General features: G+C 40.1%; 3 protein-coding genes across 5 annotated transcripts in view; 2 read left to right on the top strand and 1 right to left on the bottom strand.

Annotated features, from left to right (window-relative positions):
- Window positions 1-11,871, top strand: part of scpep1 (serine carboxypeptidase 1) — a 33,845-nt gene extending 21,974 nt beyond the window's left edge. Inside the window, exons 11-13 of the mRNA XM_028818818.2 lie at window positions 337-474; window positions 1,203-1,360; window positions 11,534-11,871. Coding sequence (XP_028674651.2) covers window positions 337-474; window positions 1,203-1,360; window positions 11,534-11,596 — 359 coding nt within the window. The 3' untranslated portion in view covers window positions 11,597-11,871. The remainder of the gene's footprint in view (window positions 1-336; window positions 475-1,202; window positions 1,361-11,533) is intronic.
- The window catches only part of dgke (diacylglycerol kinase, epsilon), a 521,693-nt gene that overhangs the window by 324,120 nt on the left and 169,923 nt on the right, over window positions 1-27,650 (bottom strand).
- Window positions 21,929-27,650, top strand: part of trim25 (tripartite motif containing 25) — a 48,800-nt gene continuing 43,078 nt past the window's right edge. For all 3 annotated transcript variants that reach the window (XM_028818839.2, XM_028818838.2, XM_028818837.2), the window contains exon 1: window positions 21,929-22,596. In XM_028818839.2, the coding sequence (XP_028674672.1) occupies window positions 21,967-22,596 (630 nt within the window). In that variant the 5' untranslated portion in view covers window positions 21,929-21,966. The remainder of the gene's footprint in view (window positions 22,597-27,650) is intronic.

Below are 27,650 nucleotides of genomic sequence, written 5' to 3'. Positions count from 1 at the left end.
TGGTGACTTGCACAAAGTGAATGGAATTCTGAATCACAAGGGTTAGTTACCCTTGGTGGCTACTTTGATGAATCAACAATTTTGAATAAAAATATACACATAATGATTCTTTTACATTTTTTTTTATTTACCATTGTTTATTTTTTTGGTAGTTCTTCTATAACTTGATTTTGTGAAATATTAAACTTCCATAAAAACTGAAAAAAACAAAGGTGTTCTAAAACTTTTGACCTGCACTGTGTTGTTGCAGACACTGAGTTACACAAGTCTATTTTTCTGGGGGAATGGAAGATTAGATGGTATAACTCATGTCTAAACTCTTCCTTCTTCTTTCAGGACAATCTGGAGATGTATTTATGTACATGTCAGAAGACTTCATGAAACCTGTCATTGATATTGTGGACCAGCTCCTCGCAGAACAGGTCAATGTGACAGTCTACAATGGACAGTTGGATTTGATTGTGGATACTGTGGGTAGGTTTTCTTTTCTAAACTTGTGAGTTTTAAGCAAATTACTCAATAGGATAGATTATCTCAACAAACTGTCTAATTTTAATTGTTGCAGTATTATGAGAACTTTACCCCACCAATTCATTCTTTCAACATTTAGTAGATGTTTCGTCTTTGATCGTAGTTTGCCCCATGACCCTGTATTTGATGGTATGTTTTTGGTCAGTTAACTATTTAAATTAAAGTGCTGAACATATGGTTCTTATGCTGGGCAGAAAGAAAAAAAAATATGGCATTTTGGAACACCGAGCAAAATGTGGACAGCTTGGATGTTCCTGAAGTTCCTTATAATGTAGCTAGATATAATCTTTAGTGCTTGTGTCATTGTGGAAGTGGAAGAATCAAAGCTTTGGGTGTCTAAGGATGTTGTTGTTAATTTTGATATTTTTTGTTATAAAGCAGAAAACAAACTGTATCCTATGATTTTCTCACTACCAATATTTAGATGTCGTTTAGGCCCTAATGCTTATAAAGTACATGTTAAGGGTAGACATATTTTATTGCAGAGATTGTGTGAAAGGGCTATTCCTCTTGGCATTCATTAAATTCTGGCAAACTTGACTCTCTTACACTGTACTGGTTTAATTACCATACCATAAGATTAATCTCAGTAGTGCTATTGCATTATAGTATTTTTACTGTTATAGCTGTTGTGTAAATAAAATAAATAAATAATACATTTAATTCCATAGGACAAGAAGCCTGGGTGAAAAAACTGAAATGGTCTGGCCAACCTATGTTTAACAGCATGAAATGGAAACCTTTGTACGTGTCTCCTGATGACACTGCTGCATTCTTCAAAGCTTATCAGAACTTTGCTTTTTACTGGATACTTAAGGCTGGACATATGGTAAGAGTGTAAGCTGTCAGATCATCATAAAGAGCTATGCTTTTAAAAATAATACTCAGAAGATAGGACACCAGGGGATCATAGGTGGAATTTGACATTTGGGGTGGGGGCTCCAGTGCAACATAAAAAATAATTGATGTTTTATAAGCACAAGCATACTGTTTCATATTTACATCTCATCCCATGTTAAATGTTGTACCTTTCTCTCTATTATAAAAAAAAATCCTGGGAGGGAGAGACTAGGGAGACGAGACGTGATTTTCATGGGAGACACTTAATAGACCCGCAAGACGAAAGAGATTGGCCACGGAGCGTGTCGTGGGGACCTTAAACATGAGAGTTTGTGCCAAGAGATTGACCCAGGACCGTCTCGCGGGGATGTAGAACATGAGATTCTTGCAAGACATGCCCTACTGAAAACCAATATCAAATAAGACCACAGGCAGCAAAACACTCAGTCATGTAAAGGCTTTTAGCAGACACAGATCCAGGGCTCTCAGCGCATATAAAGCGTATAAGGACAATACATTATAGATGAACCGTCGACGACTAAGCGAAGAAGAAAGAGCAGCGTGGAGAAAAGAGACCCACAAGAAAATAATCTAGGTGCAAATTCAGAAAATAAGGAAAGTAATAATCAGCCCGGAACAAGTGGAACTGAAAAAAAGCAGGTCCAATTGGGCTCAGAAATAAAAGACAAAGAGTAAAAGACAAAGTAGAACTTCATAAAGACGTTCAAAAATGTTGGAGTGATACACATGCAGAGTAGGATAGAGATAATGAAAGCAGTGGAATTCGAAAGGCTCAAAAAAAACGTTGGCATGATACAAATGTAGAGAAAATTAAAGAATATGAAGGCAGGAAAATTAGAAAGTATCAAAAAAAAGAAAGCAAAGATCGCTGTAGCGCAAACAAACGGAAATTATTACTTGAAAAAGAGGAAAATAATCACCACAGACCAGGTGTAATTGGGGGGAAAAAAAAGCAGGACAAAGCAAGGTTAGAAATAAAAGACAAAGTAGAAAACAGTAAAACGTAATAAAGAGGTTAAAAAACAAGGAGGCTAAACACATGCAGAGCAGGTTAGAGATAATGAAAACAGTGGAATTCAAAAGTCTCAAAAAAGATGTAGGCGCGATACACATGCAGAGCAAGATACAGAATATAAAAGCAGAAAAAAAAGAAGGTAAAGATCACATTAGCACAAAGAGAAATTATTACTCGGAGAAATAACAGAAAGGCGAATAGAGATCGAACATATGGACACAGGTGATAAGTCAGAAGTATGTAAATATTGTAAGGCTTTGAAGTTTAAGTCAGAGACTTGTAGATCGTCTAATTTGTGTTGCCATCAGGGAAAAGTAGTGTTTATACACATTGAGGAGGCGTATCCAAGAGAATTAAAATGAATTAAAAGATTTGATGTTTGGGGAAAGTGAAATCCACAAACACTATAGGCAAAATATCCTTAAAATAATAATCTTTTTGCATTCGCATCATTCAATGCTCAAAACGTAGATTTACACAAGAATCGACCATACGCTATGAAAATCTGTGGTCCAGCAACAATTAAAGCAATGACAAGTTTAATTTCGAAGAAACCACAATTCGGTCAAGTGTATATTTATGATCACGGAGAAGCGATGCAACATAGAATCGAAAGAGTTAAACAATCAGACGTATTAGAAATTATTCGTGTTTATCCAAAAGCAAAACCTGCATCGACATTTCTGTCTAATAATTTGCCACATTACAATCCATTATTCTTTCCTCTGCTTTTCCCAGATGGAGAATCAAGATGGCCATACAATATGAAACACACAAATTCAGAAAAACAAATAACACCATCACAATATATCGGGGGGCAAAATTAGCGATATGTTCCAATGTATTTAACCCACTTCTGTCATCTCAATGTCTAACGCAACATTACATTATTAATGCGTATATAAAAGTCGAAGCTAATCGTCTTTTCTTTATTAAATTGAATCAGGCAATACTTAGAACGAAACATATACAAGGTCTCATTAATCACTTTCAAAATTCAAATATCAATAGTTCAGACAAATTCAAAATAGGTAAAGCAGTAATATTACCATCATCATATCAAGGTAGTCCAAGAGCATTGTAACTATTATATCATGATGCAATGGCAATATCCAGAACTATCGGTCGGCCAGATTTATTTATTACAGTGATGTGCAATCCACAATGGCCAGAAATCCGGAGATTCTTGAAAACAATGCCACCTGGTACATCGGCTCAGGATATTCCGACTTTCGTAAGTAGATTGTTTTATCAGAAAGTCTTAATTTTATTGAAAGAACTCGAAACGGTGTTCAGTCAAATCCAAGCATACATTTGCATGATCAAATTTCAAAAATGGGGTTTACCTCACATGCATCTATTGGTTACTTTGCAAAAAAATATTATTAACTGCTGATGATATACTGTAGATTGTTTTGTCAGTGCTGAAATTCCAAACAGAGAAACCTATCCTGAATTCTGGTACAAAGTCATTAAACACTTGTCTCATGGACCTAATTTTAAAGATTCAGCATGTTGGGACTCGAAAATTATTTTTACCAAAGTTCTGAAATAAAAGTGAAACTAATGAAATAGCAACAATTCCAAGAAAAAAAATATCTTAAAAGTGTGTATTGGGAAAACCAAACACAGGGGTTATCGAGCGAAGCCCCCTAGTTTCTTAAAATATAGGTTCAGTATGAGGTAAATGTCACTTGCATTAACACATTTAAAACTTCCAAATTATGAGAAAGTACCGCTAAGGATATTTAAATGACAGAAAACTTCGCTTTTTTCAGTTCATTTCTCTACTTGTAATTGTAGCTGTAAATTTTTTTTTTTAGTTTTTCAACAAGTTAGAAAATGTAGTCATGGTAAAACATTTGGGTGCTTTCAGAGATTGGGTTAACTGTTTTAGAAGTTGGAGTATTTCAGCTGTTTTGTTTTTTATTAAAGACATTTTTGTTTATTAAATATTTTGCCACGGAGTGTGTGATGTGTAATAGAGATTTGCTGAGATCGCTGCTCTGCTTGTACTGACTCCTGAGGATCTGTTTGCTATCAGATACTATATACAAAATAGACTAAAAGAGCTGAAGTAATCCTCGTCAAGTTAAATTTGAAACTGTGAACTAATCTGTAACTGAAGTCCTATAGAATATTTCTTTTGTTTTAAGAATAGGCAATGTCCAAAACAGTTAGGGTAGAATGGATTTAATTATCATATTTATTGATTATTAATACCTTTATTTTACGTGAGATGTGGCCTTAAAAAAACCTATGAGGGAAAAACCCTTTGAGTTTTGTTTTGGTAACATGGTGCATCCCTTAGGGTGGATCAGATATTCTGGGAGTGCTTATTTTTTAAGGTTGGCTAAATATTAAGGTCATCTTTGACGTGGAAAAGCTAGATTCTTCTGCGGATTGCAATTTGTCCCCCAGCTTTTATTCTTTACCAAAGTAGCTCATGTCAGACTGAAGGCTGAACACAAATTAAGGATTTTTTCTCTGTTATTATTTACAGTCCCATTGAAGGGGGTATGTCTGAGAAGTATTGGCACATCATGAGTCTCTTTGCCATTTGTGGGTAGACTTAAAACAACCCTCTGAGGGTGCGTCTTGGTCACTCTCATCTATTTATTCCTAAGGACAGAGACAGGTTCTGAACCAACTGGAGTTCTTAGACCCTTCTCCCAGTGGTCTTGCAGGTGCTCCTAGAGATCCCCATAGGTGAAGGCGGCATGGTTTGTGATGCAACATCTTTATAAAAAGCCACAACACTATAAAGTTGCAGAAGATAGTTCAGAAATAAGGGTAGCATTGTGATAGTGTTTAGCACAGCTACTTCCCAAATCTAGTGTACGGCTTTTGAATCCAACACTTGAACGGTGTCTGTGTGGAGTCTGCAGATTGTCTTAGTGTCCACATGTGTTTTTCTTTGTTTACTCCAGCTGTACTGCCACATCTCAAAAATGTGCGTGTTAAATAAACTGATGACTCTGAATTGATTCTTTGTGTGACCGTGTGCATGAGTGGGCCCTACACTAGACTAATGCTCCCTCTGTGGTCAGTTAATGCCTTGTGCATGACAGGGAAAGGTTCCAGGCCCCTCTGAGACCCTGAGTTGGACTAGGTGATATTGAGCATTTAATTCAAGAGTTTAGTTGATTTCATCTGGTTAAAGTCTCTAAACTTCCTCATCCTTTTCACAAAGCACTGCTAGCTGCTAGTAAGGGTTTAATGAATTAACAGGATGTTTAAGGAGAATTCATGTTTTGTTCACACCACCAGAATGGTCTTTCAGCAGGTAGATGTGATAGTAAACTTGAACTTTACATTGAATAATTGAGTATAGTGACAAAATGCATAGATTAGATCTTTATTTGCTTCTGTCTGCTAAGGTATCTTTCGGTCATTTTGACTATTGCATTACTATATGACATTACAACAGCAAGTAGAGATTAGATAAGCATTATGGTTTATGTCAGGGGTGGCCAACTCCGATCCTGGAGAGCCAAAGTGACTACAGGTTTTCATTCTAACCATTTTCATAATTAGTGACTTGTTGTTGCTAATAATTAGCTTCATTTAGTTTATTTGCTATTTAAGACTTAGACCCTTTAAATCAGAGCTGAACAATGTGGGTTCAGGTGGGTTGTAGTGGCTTCAGTTTTTTGTTCCAACCCAAGTGCTTCATGGGAAATTGTTCGTTGCTGATGAAGCAGTTTTCTGCTTCATTTTAGTTGTCCCTCTCGTTAATATTTTGAACCCTTAAATTGCTTATTTTAGTCTTAAACAGCTGTATTCATTGTTTTAACTGCTCCTTATTAGCAACAAGATGCAAATGACAAAGGAACCAGCAGTTCTATATCTAGCTTGTCTCCATTTCCACCTGTATGTATTTAATCATTCACAAGTACACAAAAGGAAGCTAAAGAGAAATTGAAGAACTGAAAATTACTCAAATGTTTTAGGCTTCAAATCACTCGGATGATAAATGTATCATTAGAAAGTAAAAAAAATTATGATTTAAGAATGAATTGACATGGTCGAGTTAAAACACTAACATGCCATGAAATTAAGTAAGATCTGTGATTTGTGAGGATTGGCTTCTAATTAAACAATTGGATTGGAACAAAAACCTGCAACTACTGCAGCTGTCCCGGATTGGGGTTGGCCACCCCTGGTCTATGGATATACTAAGTGTTAAAATGCTGTGGTATTCAGGTATGGCATGTATGTATTTCCAAACAGATAGTGATCTTAAATTAGTTTAGTTATTCGGTTAAACATGCAATCAGAAGGTGGATGCTGTGCAGCCTCATCTGTTGTTCTGCTGGAGTGGTCTCATTATCATTAGGCACATTTACTGATGTGTATGTTTTTGAATAGCAAAATCTGAATCTTTCTGCATCTCTTCTTGTAGTCCTTTTCACCTCATTTTGACTGGGTCTACCGCTCCTCAAGACCTCTTTCCCCATCATGAGAGAGCACAATTATAATATGTGCTACTGATCCCTGGAATGGCAACAAAATAAAAAAATGAATGAATGATCCAGAGTGTGAGAAACCAAGAATACTTCCTACTACTTGTGACAAAAGTACAGAGCACATTAACAGAAGCCAAGACAAGAATGGAAATAAAATTGCTATTGTAAAGACTGAAAAAACATCCATCCATTTTCCAACCCGCTGAATCTGAACATAGGGTCACGGGGGGTCTGCTGGAGCCAATCCCAGCCAACACAGGGCACAAGGCAGGGAACCAATCCTGGGCGGGGTGCGAACCCACCGCAGGACCTGAAAAAACATACACAACCCAAAATCAACTATTTGCAAAGTCCTGTGCTGCAGTGCCCCTCTTCTCGCCATAATCCCCCTCCAAATTACAGGACAAAAAAAAACTCCACAAATAATTTTAGTTTCTTAACACTGAATTAAAAAAACCTATTAATATTCATCAGAAGAATTAATGGTTTCCTTAAAGTTTGTATTATGAGGGTTTTACAGAGCTATACCTCCAATCTAGGGAAACACTCTTTTCATACAGGTCTGCCAGGTTCACTCACAAATTCACAATCAAAACAGAAAGGATCACTTATCTCTGTAGGTCCTTTTGCCTTCTGGAGAAACTGACCTGAGTTTATCTGATGGTCTGCTGTAGGTAGAGTAATTTTACAAAGTTCAAATTACTTCCGCTGTTCTCTCAAGTGCTGATGATGCCCATCCTCTCTGGCTACTGCTTTTATAACCTTTTTAAGTTTGGTCAGCTGCCTCATCCCTTTTAGCTCTAAATTGGCACCCGAGTCAGGTGCTTCTTTCAAGATGGTCGATAGGCTTTCCATATCTATTAAGACTATTCAGAAATGATAATGGATACAGACGAACGCTGACACTAAACACACATGACAACTGTTACAGGGATATGACACATCTTTTATTTTGAATACATATTTTACAATTCAGGCTTTCATAAGATTGAAAGAACTGCTTGCTACATTTATATTGACCGGTGTTGTAACTGTACAACAGAGAGCACACACAGCGCCTGCGACAACATATCGTTCACGTTTACCGCTAATCCAATGAGGTCTTCAAATGCCAACTTGTAATCTGATTTTACAGAAAGGTGTTTTTGTTTCCCTTACAATGGGTTATATTCATTTTTAACACATACAAGACACACTTTTATATATTTAATAGGGGTCTTTTTAGGAGACTTTTCAGCAATACAACAGACAATTTATTGTAAGCACCAGCTGACTTTTTCTTTTGGGCCAGGTTATGAGAGCAGTATTATTGTTTGCAGTTCAAAATCCCTGCCTCTACTGTAAGTGCCATCTTCATGAGGCGTTGGATTGGTTTTAAAATGTGATACTCAGTGAGCCACTTAAATGATCCCACCCACTTTTAAGTGCAGTTCACTCATGGTTGTCTCCAGAGACTAGAAGTACATAAGAAGTAAGAGTACTGAATAGCCAATTTTAAAAAGTGTGCTCTCCAAAGAGAGAGGTTCACTTTGAATGTACTTACGTGATTATTGATACAATGAGAGAACATTTGCTAAAATTAAACGCTACAGCTTTCTAGAGGAAAAGAACAACACAAAAATATGTGGTCTGTCATTATTTGTACTTATGATCCATCCATCCATTATCCAACCCGCTATTTCCTAAGTACAGGGTCACGGGGGTCTGCTGGAGCCAATCCCAGCCAGCACATGGCTCAAGGCAGGAAACAAACGCCTGGCAGGGCAACAGCCCACCACAGGGCGCACACACACACACACACACGCACGCACACACTAGGGACAATTTAGAATCACCAATGCACCCAACTGGCATGTCTTTGGACTGTGGGAAGAAACCGGAGCACCCGGAGGAAACCTACGCAGACACGGGGAGAACATGCAAACTTCACTCAGGGAGGACCCGGGAACCGAACCTGGGTCTCCTAACTGCGAGGCAGCAGCGCTACCCACTGCCCTGCTGTTAAGATGAATTGCTAAAACAGCTAAAAATTAAAGATATTACTAAATGTTTAAAATAGTGGTTATACAATTAAAATCCCTGTGTGCGTCCATGTGTCTGTCTTCTGGTGGAGTGCGCATGTGCGGGGCAGTCTTTAATAAAGGACATCATTGCTGGGGAGAGTGCTGATTGGGTACTCGCGGCCACACACATAAAATCCGTTGCTGGGGAGACGCCACACATACAATAATCAGATGCACGCCAGCACAGATTAAAATACCTGCTGGGGAACTGCACAGTACTTGGTGGAGAGACGCCACAGCCACGATTATCAGCTACACGCCACACATTACATCAGTTCCTGGGGAGACTCTGCTGATTGCCCACTGTTGTGACAAAAGATTAAACGCACATTACGGACAAGGCGGAAGTACAGGGAAGGGCGGAATGAGTGGCAGAGTCACAGGCCTCTAGCAGATGCTTCAAAGGCTGCCTGACGCGTCACACGACAGAGAGGGCGGGACCTATAAAATATCGCGTGGCCGATCCAATCAGATTTCGGGAAATGAGGGTACACCTAAAACATAAGGCACAAAAAATCCAATCGGGTACTGAGACGTGGAGACCAGCTTCCCCAAAGAGGTGGGATTAGTGTGTGTTGTTGTGCAAGTGTTCACTCTGAGGATGTCAGATTTGCGATTAAGAAGCTTGGCCCGGTAAAGTATAAAGTGTGAGTCGTTGAAGGGGTTTTCCTAAATATACGAATTTTCATCATATTACAATAGGATGACTTTTAAAAGTAGATTTATTTTTGCGCACATAAAATCCATTGCTGGGGAGACGCCACACATACAATAATCAGCTCCACGCCAGTACAGATTAAAATACTTGCTGGGGAACTGCACAGTACTTGGTGGAGAGACGCCACAGCAAGCTAAAATAAAGAGAGGCAGGATAGGAGATCTTCAGACAGACACAACACATCAATCAACAGCCACAGAGGAGAGGATAAATGTAATAATTATACTTACTGTATTGTCATATACGTTTCTATTTTATTTTTATTATTATTTTACTTTAGGGTTCTTGCAAAAATATTTTTGACAAAAAAAATTAAGACAAGAAACAGAATGAGGTCAAGGTCCCTTGCCATCCATCTTACTAACCGAAGGTTGTAAACCGGATATGGGCGCTGGGCACATCGAGGCACACGCGCACTGCCGCCCGCCACAGAGCAAAAAAAGAAACGAGAGGATTCGAAGGTTGTATTACAGTACGAACGGAATCCCCACAGGTCCATACTGTGACAACACGCGTGCCTACAACGCGCTTGCAAAAAGAGTCACAGCTCAAACCAACTGTGACAACGCGCGTGCCTACAACGCGCTTGCGAAAGGAGTCACGGCTCAAACCAAACAAAACACAGAAACGAGACTACGACCTGTGAACTACACCTGGGGTAAAGCGTGCACGCCGGGTTGTACAGCCGCCCGGACACGACCGCCCACACCACCGTATATACCTTCCATGATATGTCTTCACGCACCGGCTTCCCACCGAGGCGCATATTGCGCTGTGGCGCTCGCCCCACAGTCAGACGCAGCGGCTTCCCAGAGTCAGTAGGTGGCCCCCAAACAACACAACCTGTTCAAGCAGTTGGTGTCAGCGAAGGCAACAGACTCACGCGCACTGCAGCGAGCCCGCCGCCTGTAAACTAGACTTGCTCTAATCCACTGTGCCAGTAATGTAGATCACATAACGGTGATTCACTTTGACGCCTGCCCCAGAGTCAAACGCAGCGGCATCCCACAACGCTGTGGCGCCCGCCGCAGAGTCAAACGCAGCGACTTCCCAAACCGCGGCGGCTTCCCGGAGTCAGTAGGTGGCGCCCAAATAACACAACATAATGCGCCGTGGCGCCCACCCCAGAGTCAAACGCAGCGGCTTCCCAGAGTCAGTACGTGGCGCCCAAACAACACAACCTGTTCAAGCAGTCCACTGTGCCAGTAATATAGATCACATAACGGTCACAGACTCTAACCCAGCGGCTTCCCAGACTCAGTGGCTGGCACACAAACACCACAACCTGTAAACTGAACTTGCTGTGCAAAACTCTGCCAGCAGTTGGTGTCAGCACAGGCAACGGAATCACGTCTCCACAAAACGAGACCACTTTACTACAGATATGCTTATGTAGTTAAATGACATTTCCCCAGACGCACCCACCCTCCATGATATGTCATCCATCCAGATATCGGACAGAACAGAAACTGATTGCCATTCTTGGATTTCCGATAAGCTAGCGAATAGCGGGCTTACTAGTTTAATATAGACTGTTCCTACTAATGTTTATGCACTACTGTTCTAGTGACCGTTATTGTAACGGGCTTAATGTCTAGCAGTTATACAATAAATGCAAAGTAAGCTGTGGATTCATTTTTAGGAAACCATAAATCTCAACAGCTTTAGTTTGATTAAAGTAGCACACCTAGTAGTCAGTTTTTTAATGTGAAGGTTACTCTACAGCTGTCAGTATTTTGTCAAGGTCCAAGGTGAAATAAAAACAATAGAAGAAATGTATTTTTTGTGCAGGTAGGTAATTGTGCTCACTATGCCTGTTTTGCAATGGGATTACTTTCACACTTTTATTTTAATGTATTGTCTGTTTGCTTTAAAGATTCCAGCTGATCAAGGAGAAATGGCTCTTAAAATGCTCAGAATGGTAACCAATCAGGAGTAAGTTCATTGGTACCCAGCTGGACTGGAGTCTTCAGACAGGAAAGAAAACTGCTCAAGTCACTGGAATTTCAAGCATAGTAAGCTTCCTGTGGAAACTTAACGTGTGGCTAGGGCTGCTTAGCTATTTTCTTCCTGAGTTTATTTTGAATGCTTTATTCCTTCTTTTTAAAGAGCCACTTTTCAGGGATGTTCTTCCTTTTGTGCACAATCATTGGAACAATTTGTGTTCATTGTAATATGTAAAAATTAGTCTGAATTAAACTGGGTTGATTTTTATATGAGTTGTCTTTTTTTTATTTTGTAAATTATTCTTAACAGATTTGTTAGTTATGTTTTACATGCCATGCCCATATCTGCTTGACAATTTATTTGATTAGGCCTAACTATATTTCTACTGGGATGAAAATTCAAATGCTTGTTGGTACAATATGACTTAGTGGGCTGCGCCAGAGACTTGGAATGACAATTTTACAAGCTGGCTTGTGCTCGAAATAACTTGAAACTTGCTTTTTGGAGTAATCAAAAAAAGTGTAGTACTGTAGTAGTACTCTGACTGCCAGCAATTTTGACAAGAACAGGCCATTCATTGCAGCATAACTGATAACTGATCTGTTCACTCTGTTTTTTCAAAATATTTATCAGCAAGGTATCAGATGGCCTCCACGCTGTACTTCAAAGGAGCTTTATGTTGTATCTTGTTTCAGTTTCCTGCTATGTAAAGTAATATGTCCTAATATTTATGTGAAATTTACCCTTCACCAACTTTCACATTTGCCCCCACATTTTTGTTGAAGTGTGGACTTTAAATGAACAGTTTGTATCTGCCCTACTTGCTCTTAGGGATGGGCAATATCATATATCATGAAATTTACCAAATTTTGATATATATCACAGTACAGGCCTAAAAATCCAAAAATGTCCAAATTAAAGCCATTCTATGAATATGATTATTGGAGTATTTTCTAATCTTCAATTCAAGCAAGATATATTGTATTGTATTTAATATCATCCATCCATCCATTTTCCAACCCGCTGAATCCGAACACAGGGTCACGGGGGTCTGCTGGAGCCAATCCCAGCCAACACAGGGCACAAGGCAGGGACCAATCCCGGGCAGGGTGCCAACCCACCGCAGGACACACACAAACACACCCACACACCATGCATACACTAGGGCCAATTTAGAATTGCCAATCCACCTAACCTGCATGTCTTTGGACTGTGGGAGGAAACCGGAGCGCCCGGAGGAAACCCACGCAGACACGGGGAGAACATGCAAACTCCATGCAGGGAGGACCCAGGAAGCGAACCCGGGTCCCCAGGTCTCCCAACTGTGAGGCAGCAGCGCTACCCACTGCGCCACCGTGCCGCCCATTTAATATCATGTAAATTGCAATTTTAATAATAATAATTCTTTACATTCTTATAGTGCTTTTCTCACTACTAAAAGTACTTTTTCATAGTGAGTCAGGAGTCACTTCATCCACCACTAATGTGTAGCATCCACCTGGATGATGTGACAGCAGACATTTTTGCGCCAGTACGCTTTGCACACATTAGCTTTTAGGTGGTTAAGTGGTGAGAGAGAGCCAATTAGAGACAGGGAATGATTAGGGGGCCAGAATGATTAGGTCATTGGGTGGGCAATTTAGCCAGGATATTGGGATACACTGTACTCTTTATGAAGGATGCCAAGAGATCTTTTATGACAACAGAGAGTCAGGACCTCACTGAAGGATGGAGCCATTTTAACAGCACAGTGCCCTTGTCACTGTACTGGGGTGTTTAGACCACAGGATAAGTGCCCCCTGCTGGCTTCACCAATACCTCTTCAAGCAAAAACCCATTCCTTCATAGATGGTCTCCCATCCAAGTACTGGCTAGACCCAAACATGCTTAGGTTCAGTTGGATGACCTGTTCTGAAGTCCATGTGGTATGGCTGCTGGCTAAACACTTCAAACAGAGAAGAAAGTTACCAAATAATAAATACGCTTTTAGAGTGAAGCCTGTTTTTCACCAGTGCAAATAAATTTAACAAATAAAAAGTCCACAATGTGCCACCTTCTGTGTAATGTTTACACACAACTTGGAACACAAAGTACTTGGCCAGTCCTAAAGTGTGCCAAGTGTCTGAGAACAGCAAAGCTAACTGTGTATGAAGTACTCAGCCATTAAAAATTTGAAGTAGGGAAAGAAAAACACATGAGGTGGCACATTGTGGATGGAGCAAGTTGTGTGGTCAGTGTACAGCACATGTCAAACTGATACTGGCTGCATACTCTGTATTCCGATGTGTGTGTAAACATTACAATGCACAGACACAGCATACCCAACAATGTATGCAAAACCAAGAATATGCAGTCGGCTTTCTACTCGCGTGTAAGCATCTGTCATAAATCCATGCATATGTGAATAAATACGTGAGGGTGTGTGTATGTGATTTAATATTTGCACCAGCATTTTGATACAGCTGCACTCAAATCATACTTTTTTTTTTTTTTTTTTTTCCTAAAATGCACCTCATTTATAGCCAAGTATTATGCTCCATCAATGTTTACAATGAAGGCCCACTGTTCATTCTCACATTTGCATACATTATTGGGTCTGCAGAAGCATTGGGAATGAGATGCCTCTATGGTTTTTATATATCAACATGTAACTGTTTTACCACATCCATTTACATGTACAATTTTAAAATGTTATTTGCATTTTTCATCTATTCATTAAGAGGGTAGTTATTTTTGCAAAATTGTATATATATGTATATATATATATATATATATATATATATATATATATATATATATATATGTATATGTATGTGTGTATATATATATATATATATATATATATATATATATATATATATATATATATATATACAGTATATGTATATTGTAGAATAAAGGACAAACGCTCATAAAGATTTGGGGTGTTTAGCCTCTCCCTTTCCCTTCATCTTTGCTTCAACATTGTTGTCATTATTGTACATATTTTATACAAGTAGCATATGCCTGTATGTCGCGTTTTGTTTCATAAGCAGTCTTAGTTGGGGGTCCTCTATTTCAAAGCACTTTTTTTCCTGTCATTATTTAAAACACTGGCACAGATACCCGCCTCCTCGCCCGCTCCGTCCCGCCCCGGCTCATTGTACCCTCCCTCTTGTCCCTCCCATGACAGATTCTTCTCGAAAGCTGAGTTAATGGAAAGCATTGATCACAACCGTAGTACGTCCCATTTTTTCACCTCATGAAACTCTGGTTTATCATTGACCGAAAGCCGCCTGGTGATTTGTGTTATTCCGCATTAGAAGCATTAAAGGGTGATTTGCTTCAGCAAGAAACTTAGTTCTATTTGTTGAAAGGATGTTATGGAGGAAAACACTGGAGTTGCTCTGTTTCTTTTAAATGTTATTCAGGGACACTGGAGTTGCTCTGTTTCTTTTAAATGTTATTCAGGGATCAGAATGACCAGAATATTCCTGCTTCGCAAATAACTGATGTATAACTGTTTTTATAGTAAAACTGACAAAACCACACACACGCACGTACGCACACACACACAAACTCACAAATCGTGGGTCACACAAACTACTGATTTAGCATATCTGTCAGGGGTGATCATTTTTTCACCCCATTAAAATGTTAGTTCATCATCGATAGTAAGCAGCGCAATGATTTCAATTATTCCTTGTTGCCAGCATTTCATTTAAAGATGATTCACGTCAAGAAGGAGAAAGTCTCTTATTTTGACAGGACGATCTTATTTTTAGGCGTAAGCACTCGCACATGCACGCGCTGACACAAGAAGAGAATATGTAAACTTTTTTTAAGAATTTTCATATAACTGTACCTTCAATTAAAGACACTTCGTGAGATTGTGTTTAAAATAAGGTGCTGCCACTTGTGTCACAATAGAGTCTTCGTAACATGTTTTGTTTTTCTGTTCTGCCACAGTAAATGATAAGCCCTGATAACTCTGCTCCTGCCTACTCTGGATGCTAAAATGAAAGGTGATTAATATATTATAGATGTATGACTTGGCATTCATCACGCATTCGTCACTTTGGGTACAAAGGTCTATTTCACCACGATGTGCCAGCAAAAGCAAATATCCTTTGCACCGAATGAAGTGTGTTGCCTGGAGGGCTTGCTGAAAGTAAATGATGATTGTGGAACAGCAGTCTTCTTCCTGCTTACTGTTCATCCATCTTTACTTTATTCTGTTGACCAGCCTAACAGTGCCAAGACTTACAGAGACATATGGAACTAGAGCATAGGGTGGTTACATGACTTAGTAAAAAATAATAAAATATACAAAAAAAAAATGAAAGTAGGAGATAAACATTTTGGGCAAATAAAGGATGTGCTGGAAAAACAACTCCTGAACAGGTATGCGGGACTTATTGTTGAACACTCTGTTCACTGTTGTTTTGAATCATATTGCCTTGCTACTGTCCCATTTTTGTCCAGTGTATATTACAGAAATATATTAAATTATAATTCACTATTTTAACAGCAATTCAAAGCTACAGCACAAGATTTTCGAAGGCAGCAGGTGCAAGCCTTAAATGTGCTTTGCTCTGTGACCTAAAGAAACGCATGAAAACTGCCTCAACTCTTCTATGTAGTAAATGGCAAAGAAGTGTACTTTCAGCACTAAATTTGCCTTCTTGCACTCAGAATATGAATATATATATATATATATATATATATATATATACACACAGTGCATCTGGAAAGTATTCACAGCGCATCATTTTTTTCCACATTTTGTTATGTTACAGCCTTATTCCAAAATGGATTAAATTCATTTTTTTCCTCAGAATTCTGCACACAACACCCCATATTGACAACGTGAAAAACGTTTACTTGAGATTTTTGCAAATTTATTAAAAATAAAAAAATTGAGAAAGCACATGTACATAAGTATTCACAGCCTTTGCCATGAAGCTCAAAATTGAGCTCAGGTGCCTCCTGTTTCCCCTGATCATCCTTGAGATGTTTCTGCAGCTTCATTGGAGTCCACCTGTGGTAAATTCAGTTGATTGGACATGATTTGGAAAGGCACACACCTGTCTATATAAGGTCCCACAGTTGACAGTTCATGTCAGAGCACAAACCAAGCATGAAGTCAAAGGAATTGTCTGTAGACCTCCGAGACAGGATTGTCTTGAGGCACAAATCTGGGGAAGGTTACAGAAAAATTTCTGCTGCTTTGAAGGTCCCAATGAGCACAGTGGCCTCCATCATCCGTAAGTGGAAGAAGTTCGAAACCACCAGGACTCTTCCTAGAGCTGGCTGGCCATCTAAACTGAGCGATCGGGGGAGAAGGGCCTTAGTCAGGGAGGTGACCAAGAACCCGATGGTCTTCTGTCAGAGCTCCAGAGGTCCTCTGTGGAGAGAGGAGAACCTTCCAGAAGGACAACCATCTCTGCAGCAATCCACCAATCAGGCCTGTATGGTAGAGTGGCCAGACGGAAGCCACTTCCTTAGTAAAAGGCACATGGCAGCCCGCCTGGAGTTTGCCAAAAGGCACCTGAAGGACTCTCAGACCATGAGAAAGAAAATTTTCTGGTCTGAAGAAATAAAGATTGAACTCCAGACCCCAGGAAACCAGGCACCGCTCATCACCAGGCCAATACCATCCCTACAGTGAAGCATGGTGGTGGCAGCATCATGCTGTGGGGATGTTTTTTAGCGGCAGTGACTGGGAGACTAGTCAGGATAAAGGGAAAGATGACTGCAGCAATGTACAGAGACATCCTGGATGAAAACCTGCTCCAGAGCGCTCTTGACCTCAGACTGGGGCGACAGTTCATCTTTCAGCAGGACAACAACCCTAAGCACACAGCCAAGATATCAAAGGAGTGGCTTCAGGTCAACTCTGTGAATGTCCTTGAGTGGCCCAGCCAGAGCCCAGACTTGAATCCGATTGAACATCTCTGGAGAGATCTTAAAATGGCTGTGCACCGACGCTTCCCATCCAATCTGATGCCGCTTGAGAGGAGCTGCAAAGAGGAATGGGCGAAACTGGCCAAGGATAGGTGTGCCAAGCTTGTGGCATCATATTCAAAAAGACTTGAGGCTGTAATTGCCAAAGGTGCATCGACAAAGTATTGAGCAAAGGCTGTGAATACTTATGTACATGAGATTTCTCAGTTTTTTATTTTTAATAAATTTGCAAAAACCTCAAGTAACCTTTTTTCACGTTATCATTATGGGGTGTTGTGTGTAGAATTCTGAGGAAAAAAATGAATTTAATCCATTTTGGAATAAGGCTGTAACATAACAAAATGTGGAAAAGGTGATGTGCTGTGAATACTTTCCGGATGCTCTGTATATATATATATACATATATATATATATATATATCAGGAGTTAATCATTTAAAAGACATTATGCTGCATTTTGAACTTCAACCATTACCTGAAAAAGCCATCAACTTTGCCTGTGTGTGCTCCTTCAGCTTTGTGGAACTGAACTCAGCAGCCATACTACATGCACTTCAGAAGAGGTCATCCACCTGCAGCGAAGCATGTTTAGGTCCAGCCAGTGTTTGAATGGGAGACCATCTAACAAAACTCTTGGGCTGCTGCTGGAAGAGGTGTTTGTGAGGCCAGGTACTGATTTTGGGTGAAAAGTCCTGGCTCACATTTGGGGGGTCTGGTTCATCCCAAAGGTGTTTAGTAGGGTTCAGGTTGAGGGTCTCCGAGTTCTCATGTGTCCAAGGACCTGGCTTTGTGCACATGGAACAAAAAAGGGACTTCACCAAACTGTTGCCACAAAGTTGGAAATGCTCGATTGTCTAAACACTTCTACAGGTCCTAACACACACTTCTTGTGCTGAAGTTACTTCCAGAGGCAGTTTGGAACTCTGTTATGAGTGATTCACCAGAGGAGAGGCGATTTTTAACACACTATGTGCTTTACCACTCTGCAACCTCGCTTCGAGTCCATTCATTTTTTTAAGCTTCCTAACATGTAAATCCAGTGTGTGCTCTTAATCAGTTGCTGTGCATGGCAGCTGGGCTCTGTCATAATTACATCTAGCATGTGGATGGGTGAATTGGCGACTCTAAATTGGCCCCAGTGTGTGTGTGTCTTTGTCCTACAACGGACTGGTGCCTTTGTTCCTGCCTGTCTTCACCAGACCTTGCCTTCCCCAAATACCCAACCCACCTACGACCCTGGCTGGGAATAAGACGTCACTTATGATCAGATGGAACTTCTCAATAAGAGATCTTCTCAATCTGATACCATTTGCATTACACACTGGCACCTTTGAAAGTCGCCCAAAGCTGTTGTAACTTCACACAAACATATATAGTGGCGTCAGTTTACAGTTTGAGCAAAACTGTTCACCTTCAAGTGCTTCTCCATCACTAGAACTAAAATGTACTGTATAACGCAGTCACTGGCCATTTCTGAAGAGCTGCTGCTGCTGGCTGCCTGTATACTGCCTGGCCTGTTACCGCCGTGATGTTCACTGCAGAGGCGTTAAATTCGGCGACTTGCGGCTAGCGGTGGACAAGTGAACTCAATAGGGATAACAGGAAAGAAGACCCGATCGATCGACTAGCCTAAAAGCAGGAGTACTTCTTTGATAAACAAAAACATCTCGATTAACTTTTGGGCACCTGTAGCCCGCGGGACCATCCCTGCAGAACACAGATGCTATGCCAGTTCTAGTCCTTTAATCTGTAGTTTCATGCTGGTATCGTTTTCGCTAATGCACCACCTTCAACTGGACATTCAGGGTCAAACAGTTAACTCGGATGTTTCGATTCAGTTATCAGAAACTCTTCTTTACCGGTTAAAGCGCGGGATAATTGGTGAGACATCACGTGACGACATCCGCCGCGCGCACCTGATACACGTGGTCCACGCTTTTGGTGCCTCACTGCGCTGTTGAACTAAGCAAGTGGAGGAATGACCAGTCCCATACTGCTAAAGGTATGTAACACAATAAATATTCTTACAATACCCTATACGTGTTGCTAAAATAAACAGTTTTAATTCGTGAAATATAGTCGCTACGTATTGATGCTTAAAATGCCCGAGGCTAAAATAGCGAATCAATTAAGTGATCTGAATTAACAGAAAAAATGTCACTAATTAAGAAAAAGGTTAGAATGAAAACCTGTAGCCACTGCGGCCCTCTAGTCAGGGATGACAGACTTTAAAAATATTATAGCACAAAGGATGGATTATTTGCTCTCCATGGCTCTTTGTGGTGCCTCGCTATCTTTAAAAGGACAGCTTAGCCTTTTGCCGCACTAGTTAGAAAGGCACATGTGACTATACAGATGTTCCGTTTTTGCCAGCTTCTTCTTTTGGTGACTCATCTCTGGCTGATGTAACTTCTCCAGCGCCGTTGGCAGTATACACAAGAGTGTGTTTAAAATGGGATTTAGTGAACGTATTTCCAAAGTTTAAGGCGACACAATTTAAGTAAAGTCAAACATTTTCTAATTGATAGCCTCTTACCCAGGTGTTCTTATTGGAATCATTAATTTGTTAAAGTATTAGTTTATTGATTTATTTAAAAAAAGGAAGGATGAACAATTAGTGAGATGAAGGAAGGTGGAGAAGAGGTTGGTGTAGCTCAGTGTTTTATCATTAAAAGAACTGGCAAATAGCCCATAAAGTAGGGGTGACCATCACGGTGTGATTTCTACATACTAAGCTCACTCAAGAGCCAAGAAGAATTGACGCCGGACTCTGGTAAGGTGAAAATAACGGGCTCCATTCAGCCGCTCTTTGACCACCGCACCTAAAACATTGCTTTTATGTGATTACTGGCAGCTTAACCAGTGTTAGTTTCATGAAATTACATTTTTAAACTACAGATTCGGTTTAATTCATTCTTGCGAGTTTGAACATTAAAATCCTCGCATGACCTCTTTATGTCATATTACAGCTGGTAATCTCGATTAGTAGGAGTGTATAGAAAGTAATTTGTGCCGAAATAAAAGGTAATTATGAAATAATCACATGAAAAAGTGCAATTAAATATCTATAATTGAATGATTGCATTTTGAAAAACTGAAAAAATGTATATAAAAGATTGACAACAAACCCAGCTTAAAAGTGACATTCTCAAATATAAGATATTTTGAAATGTGCCGTCTGGAAAAGTCCAACTATGAAATAAAGTAAAAAATAAGGTAACTTTTTAAAAATAAAACTTGAAAAGGTCAAATTTAAAATGACTTCCTAAACTGAATAAAAAGCTGATGTAGCATTTCATGATAACTACGAGGGGGAGTCAAGCTAAAGTTAGAAAATCTATTACAAAATGGAACGAGCCTTAACAAAACTGATCATGTCGTTTCTCAATGGAGTCTCCGCCCTTCTCAACGCATTTGCGCTATGTGTCTGGATTCCAGCAGAGTAAAAGGTTTTGTCTTGTCCTCACAACCACATGTACACCGCCTTCTTCACATTGTCATCTGTCTTGAATCGGCGACCACCCGTCCCAGATGTTGTTTTAGCGGTCCAAAAAAGGTGGAAATCACACGGTGCCAAGTCTAACGAATAAGGACGATGTGGCAATACCTCAAACGTCGGTTTCTCCACACAGGCCTTGGTGTTCTTAGCAGTGTGTCGTTTTTCTTGCAGCAAAAGCGCTCCTTGAGACGGCAGTCCCCGCCACTTGGATCGAATAGCAGGCTTCACATTGGGCTCCAGCAAGTCACAGTAACTTGCACCAGTGACTGGAGTACCCCTCGGCATGTAGTGTTCGACAGTAACTCGGGTGTACGAGAGGTGGTGAGGACAAGACAAAACTTTCTATTCTGCCTGAATCCGGGCAGGTGGCGCAAGTGCATTGAGAAGGGTGGAGACTCCATTGAGAAATGACATGATCAGTTTTGTTAAGGTTCGTTCCATTTTGTAATAAACCCCATTTTCTTACTTTAGCTTGACTCCCCCTCGTTGTATTAGCATTTACTATGGTCGAAAATTGCGTTCCGTTTTACGATGTCTTCATTTATGTAGTTATAAAAACATTGCTTGCATTTTTCTTCGAAATTAAAGCAAATTTAATGCTGTTTTAGGGTGAGAAACAAAGCCATGCTCTGAATAGTAAATGTCGCTGTTTCAATAACGCTTTCTCGTATCTCTGCTTATCGGAACCTTTTTTTGAAGAAACTCCTAGACCAAGGAAATATTTATCATAAATTGAAAACGAGTAAAATGGTAAGCTACTTAAAATAAAGTACAGCTTTTGGAGAGAGACGCCCCACCCCACCTGCGAGGCTGGCCACGCCCCTGTAAGCCCCACCTGACCGCTGACGCACGCTCTGCGTCTTCATATAGTTTCAGTTGTTCCGTAGTTCACTTTCGTTTTCCCACTTACAAGTCAAAATGGCCGGACAGCGGGATAAGCTGATGAGTTCTTCGGACGAGCTGATGCCTTCCATGTCGCTAATGAGTCTTTCCGATGAGCTCACCTGCTCAATCTGTCTGAGCATTTTCGACAACCCGGTGACCACACCATGCGGCCACAACTTTTGCCTGAGCTGCCTGGAAATGACCTGGGTGACCACCCAGCTGGTAGCGTTGGGCTTCGACTGTCCTCAGTGTCGCCAGCACTACCAGACCAAGCCCGACTTGAAGAAGAACACGGTGCTGTGTAGTGTCGTGGAGACGTTTTACAAATCGACGAAGGGCCACCCGGCCTCTATGGCACCGCGCGTGGATCCCATGCCAGTCCTCTGTGACACTTGCATGGTGCAGCGAGCCGCCAAGACGTGTCTCACTTGCATGGCTTCGTATTGCGAGAGCCACATTGTGCCGCACCGGGAGAGTCCTGCCTTTCTGGGCCACCAGCTCACGGAGCCACTGACGGACTTGAAGGACAGGATTTGTCAACAGCACTACAAGAACATGGAGTTCTTTTGTAAGGACCACTGCTGCTGCATCTGTAGCCACTGCCTGCCCAGCCACAAAACCTGCAATTTCGAGACCATGGAAATGGCGAGGGCCGAGAAGGAGGTAAGTAGCTGTTCCAAAACAAAACCCCATAAAACGCGGCCTAATGTCCGGTGCTCGGTAAAAGTTACGTTGACGGTTTGCTTTATTTTAGTACTAGGGTGTTGTACCGTGTTAGCCATTATGAATGTAGAGAAAAGCCAAGCAAAATGACACCTTTTATTAGCTAATTAAAAAGATTACAATATGCAAGCTTTCGAGCCTGAAAAAGGGGCCTGAGTTGCCTCGAAAGCTTGCATATTGTAATCTTTTTAGTTAGCCAATAAAAGGTGTCATTTTGCTTGACTTTTCTCTGCTTTAGTTTAGACTTCTAAGTTAGCTCATTAAAAGTTGAGAATTGAATCCGCCGCACAAACGGAGAGCAATATGTAACCGTTAACTTCTAGACTGACACTTTTTGTGTTGGGTTTCCATGCATCCTTCCAACCATCCATTTTCTAACGGGCCGATTCCAGGGTGATGTCGTTCAAAAGAGGAGAAGGGACAACAGTAGACAGATCTGGCATCACACGTTTGCTTTCTAGGTGGCCAACTTTTGGGATTTTAGCAGCCTCTGGGTGATATGTTTTGATAGATTGCAATGATTTAGTCCTTATTCGTGCCGATGTTGTTATCTTTGTGGACAGAATCAGAAGATCGGAGACCCCATGTTGTCCACCTAGACTTCAGAGTTTGGGGGGGAAAAAAAAAACTTTTGTTATGCAGTTGCTGACCATGTTGGCAATCTGACACCCATTTTCAGCAATGTACAGGTTTTGGAAACACTTTGATCTTAGCCACACTTTGGGCAGGTGTATGAAGAATAAAATCCTCACCTGTCATCCTGATTGGGCTTGGTGGTCCTGCTGTTACCCAGCCCATCCCTGGACATGATCTTTCACAGTTGCTCGCTGTTTGACAATGCTGACAGGCAGAAAATGCTGTGCGCTGTGAAAAGTATTATTATAAATATGTATAGATAGGCGGAGTGGTGGCTCTGAGGCTAAGGATCTGCGCTGGTATCCCGAAGGTTGCCGGTTCGAATCCCCGTCACTGCCAAAAAGGCCACTGCTCTGCTGGGCCCTTGAGCAAGGCCCTTAACCTGTAATTGCTCCAGGGGCGCTGTACGATGGCTGACCCTGCGCTCTGACCCCAAGGGGTATGCGAAAACTACCAAATTCCTAATACAAGAAATTGTATAAGGCGAAATAAAGAACAAAAAAAAAAAAAGATATAAAGTTGGTAACCATAACAAGCTTGCAAGTTAAACTAGTGTTAGAAAAGAGAAGAATATATGCTGCATTTGCACAGAAATTACAGCTACTTTTTTTGGAATTAATAGTAATGGTTATTGGAGATTCTTCCTTAATTCCATATGGGGTGTAGACTATTTGCCTTTATCAAAGCACAATTCTTACTTTTTCATTCAGTTTCTTACAAAGACACCCTAATGTGACAAAACCTGTTTTGTAAAGGCTGGCCTGTCATTCTGCACAGTCACTTTTCTTCTCTGTTCTGTCAGAATTGCAGCACTAGCACCTAGTGCTGGGTGGTATGACCAAAATTCTATATCACGGTAGTTTTCAAAATTATCCTGGTTTCACGGTATTGGACGGTATCTTTTTTTTTTTTTTTTTTTTTTTTTTTTTTTCCCATGCATGAGTGGATGTTAACCACATTTTCCACATTTACTGCAGTAGACTGGCTAAGAATAACCTGTTCCACTATCATGTGAATTGTACATTGTACAAAAAAACATTTTAATGTGCACACAAGTATTAATACAGGTTTGCATGGCCCCATAAAGTTTTCAAGGGGGTGGCACTAATGAAGAGAAGAAATCACATTGCATGACAGTTGCAGTCAAACTATAGAGCCTTTTTATTGAACAAATTTTGCAAACAACTTAAAATTTTGACAACATATTTTCAACCATCCAAAGAGGCATTTAGACTTGGTAAAATATCCAGAGGTGCTTGTCAACAGTTGTATTGCACTGAACATGTCTTAGAAAAGGAATAAATAGTAAATATTTTTTATAAACCAAGTACACCTTCTGTTAATGTTAACAATCTCTGTCCACTGACACGTTAAAGTGACTTTTAAAACTATACCATCATTAATCTGCATAATATTTAAACTAATAAATAATAATATAATGAATAGTAGTGCAACTTCCAGTAATACTGTTACTTCAAGACTTCAAGCCCAGGTACATTACACAGTATTCACCAAAGAAAAAGAGTGCGACTTGGTGATGACATCTTTACCAAATGAACCATCATTAAAGGAAACTGCATTAATATGGACCTTGCTTCAAGCTAAGCTATAATACATAAATAATAAAACTTCATCTTGCATTTATAATGTGTGGTATAGCCCTACGGAAGCATATTAAGGACATGGCGAAGAAAAAAAAATTAAACTGTGTGTTGAGAATAAAGTCGACATGTTGACTTTAATCTCAGCATTTCCACTTTATTCTCATAGTTTATTTTGTCGTTAAAGTAGAATGTTGTAAGCTAAACTTCATCCTAAAATCAATGTTTAATTTTCTCAATTTTGTCAAACCCTGTCATAAGTTAATGTAGCACATTAAATGCTTTGTGTTAAGTGTTCCCCGACCCAGTTGTTAATCGCTGTGCGAGCTTCTTAAACTGACTTCCTCTACACTGAGAGGAGGCGCAGGCAGCGATCGCCGTACAGAATACGTTCACTTCATGATATTCCTGCTCTCTGAAAATGTAGAATGCTATGATAAATTTTCAGGATGAAATGCATTAAAGCAGGTGGTAAACGTGCACGGTAGTGGTGCTCTCTCGCAGTAAGAGGTCCCCAGGTGTACGTTCAGTGTAGAGAACTTGATGGCAGGTGTGACGAGGTTCCAAAAACAGGATATATGAATGGGTGTCACACAGGTTTAACTGAAATATTGTGTAAATGTTGGGTTTGTGATCTGGTGGTCGGAAACACGAATGCAGAATTCAAGCGGGCTTTCTTTATTGCATGCATGTTGTCTCTGTCTGACGTACCAAACCCCCAGTTCCTATCCTTCCTTTTTCTTTCTCCACATAACCAATCACCACACGATAAACGTATTTGTGAAATTAAAATTTGTTATAAACTTAGACCACAGAGTGTTCAGAACTTAAAAAAACTTCGTTATACATGTTTAATTATGCCAAGCATTCAGGGCTGCACCCATCTCAGCAAGCATTGTGTGCGAGGCAGCATCAAATCCTGAACAGGGCGCCAGCACATACACTAGCAGGGTCAATATAGCAGAACAAAACCCCACAGCCTACATGATTTTGAAAGGAAACCCACCAGAAAAACATGCAAATTCAAGGCAGGGAACACCCGGGACCCCCTTGCTGCGCCCTTGCACCATGCCTCCACATGATTAATACACGCTTTAATGCATTTCATCATGAAAATATCAAGTATTTATTTTAGCATTCTAAATGTTCAGGGAGTAGGAATATAATGGAATTAATTTATTCTGTGTGGTGATCGCTGCCTGCGCCTCCTCTTAGTGCGAGAGGAAATCCGTTTAAGAAGCCCATAGCGATTAACATGGCTCCAGGAACACTTAACACAAAGCATTTAATGTGCTACATAACTTATGATGAGTTTGAGAAAATCTAGTAAATTAAATATTCATTTTAAGATTAAGTTTAGTTTACGATGTTCTATTTTAATGACAAATTATGAGAATAAAGTCAACATGTCAACTTTAATCTCAACATAAATGGCGAGAATAAAGTAGAAATGTCAAGAATAAATTCAACATGTCGTCACACTGTTACACAGTACCCAGGTACATTACACAGTATTGAAGAAAATAAAACAAGTACAACTTGCCTTGCAGTATTATCCAGTAATATAGAAACATCCATCCATTTTCCAACCCGCTGAATCCGAACACAGGGTCATGGGGTCTGCTGGAGCCAATCCCAGCCAACACAGGGCACAAGGCAGGAACCAATCCTGGGCAGGGTGCCAACCCACCGCAGAATATAGAAACAGTATTCACACATTTGAACATAATGGTCCACATCTGACCTTTTAAAACCAAAGTATCTCCAGACAACAGACGTGGCTCCTTTTTCCAGCAAAAGTTCTTCTGTGTCATCATGTTCAACTTTATCGTCTGCTACAGCTTCAGTTTCAGAATGTTCTCTGTCCATTTTCACCGTTCAATACCTCCACTAATGCATGTACTCCATTGCATGCGTGTTTAGCAGTGCAGCAGTGAAAAGAACCCCTCTCCGAACGTTGTTTAGGCTATTTAAACCAGTGTTGCAGTATAAGAAAAATCCATATCATAACAAAAATAAGTTTTTGAAATTATGGTGTGTAAAATCTACAAATTATTTGCTATTTTTGTTATTTTGCTCAATCCCAACAAGATTAATTCAGATGTAGAAGGCATTATAATAAAAAGGCATATCCTCTACCCTTACACCTCACATTTATAACAGTTGTTCACAGCATAGTGCTAAATTGGTATTGCAGCCTGGGAAAGGAAGACTGAGCAATGCCTCAGGCTATTGATTACTTTATGGATGGACATTTGGGACAACAATTTGGTTTACAGCCTGGGAAAGGAGGACATGAGGCAATATCAAAAAACTTTATTATATGGGAAAAGATGGATGAATTTTGCTCAAACTCTTTAATCTATCATATTAACAGCCAGCCAGCCAATCAGGTGCATGGAACATTCATGTGTGTTAAAGTTTCATGCTGTGGTTTCACAATAAATATGCCTCATTTTGAAAGGAACGTCAGAAGAGAAATGGCTATGACGGAAGAGCAACATCAGAGAAGACAACAAAGACGTGTGACCAGTTTTCATCCGATTGTCAGTTAACAGCATTTTCATGAACGTCGATTGCTAAATCAAATGCCCCCCTGGGTCATTCATCCTTGTCATCTCTACTTTTTTTTTTTTATAAGCTTTGTCTAAACACTATATATATTCAGACTTTCGTATCAGTAGCTATTTTTTGTTATTGTTTGTTCGAGGGATGGTAGTATTATTCTTGTAATAAATACCATGCTGCTTTTAACTT

The sequence above is a fragment of the Erpetoichthys calabaricus genome, chromosome 14 (genome assembly GCF_900747795.2).
Source record: "Erpetoichthys calabaricus chromosome 14, fErpCal1.3, whole genome shotgun sequence".
Lineage (NCBI taxonomy): Eukaryota > Metazoa > Chordata > Cladistia > Polypteriformes > Polypteridae > Erpetoichthys > Erpetoichthys calabaricus.
Note: the sequence above shows the minus strand (reverse complement) of the source record. Positions and strands in the feature narration are given on the sequence as shown.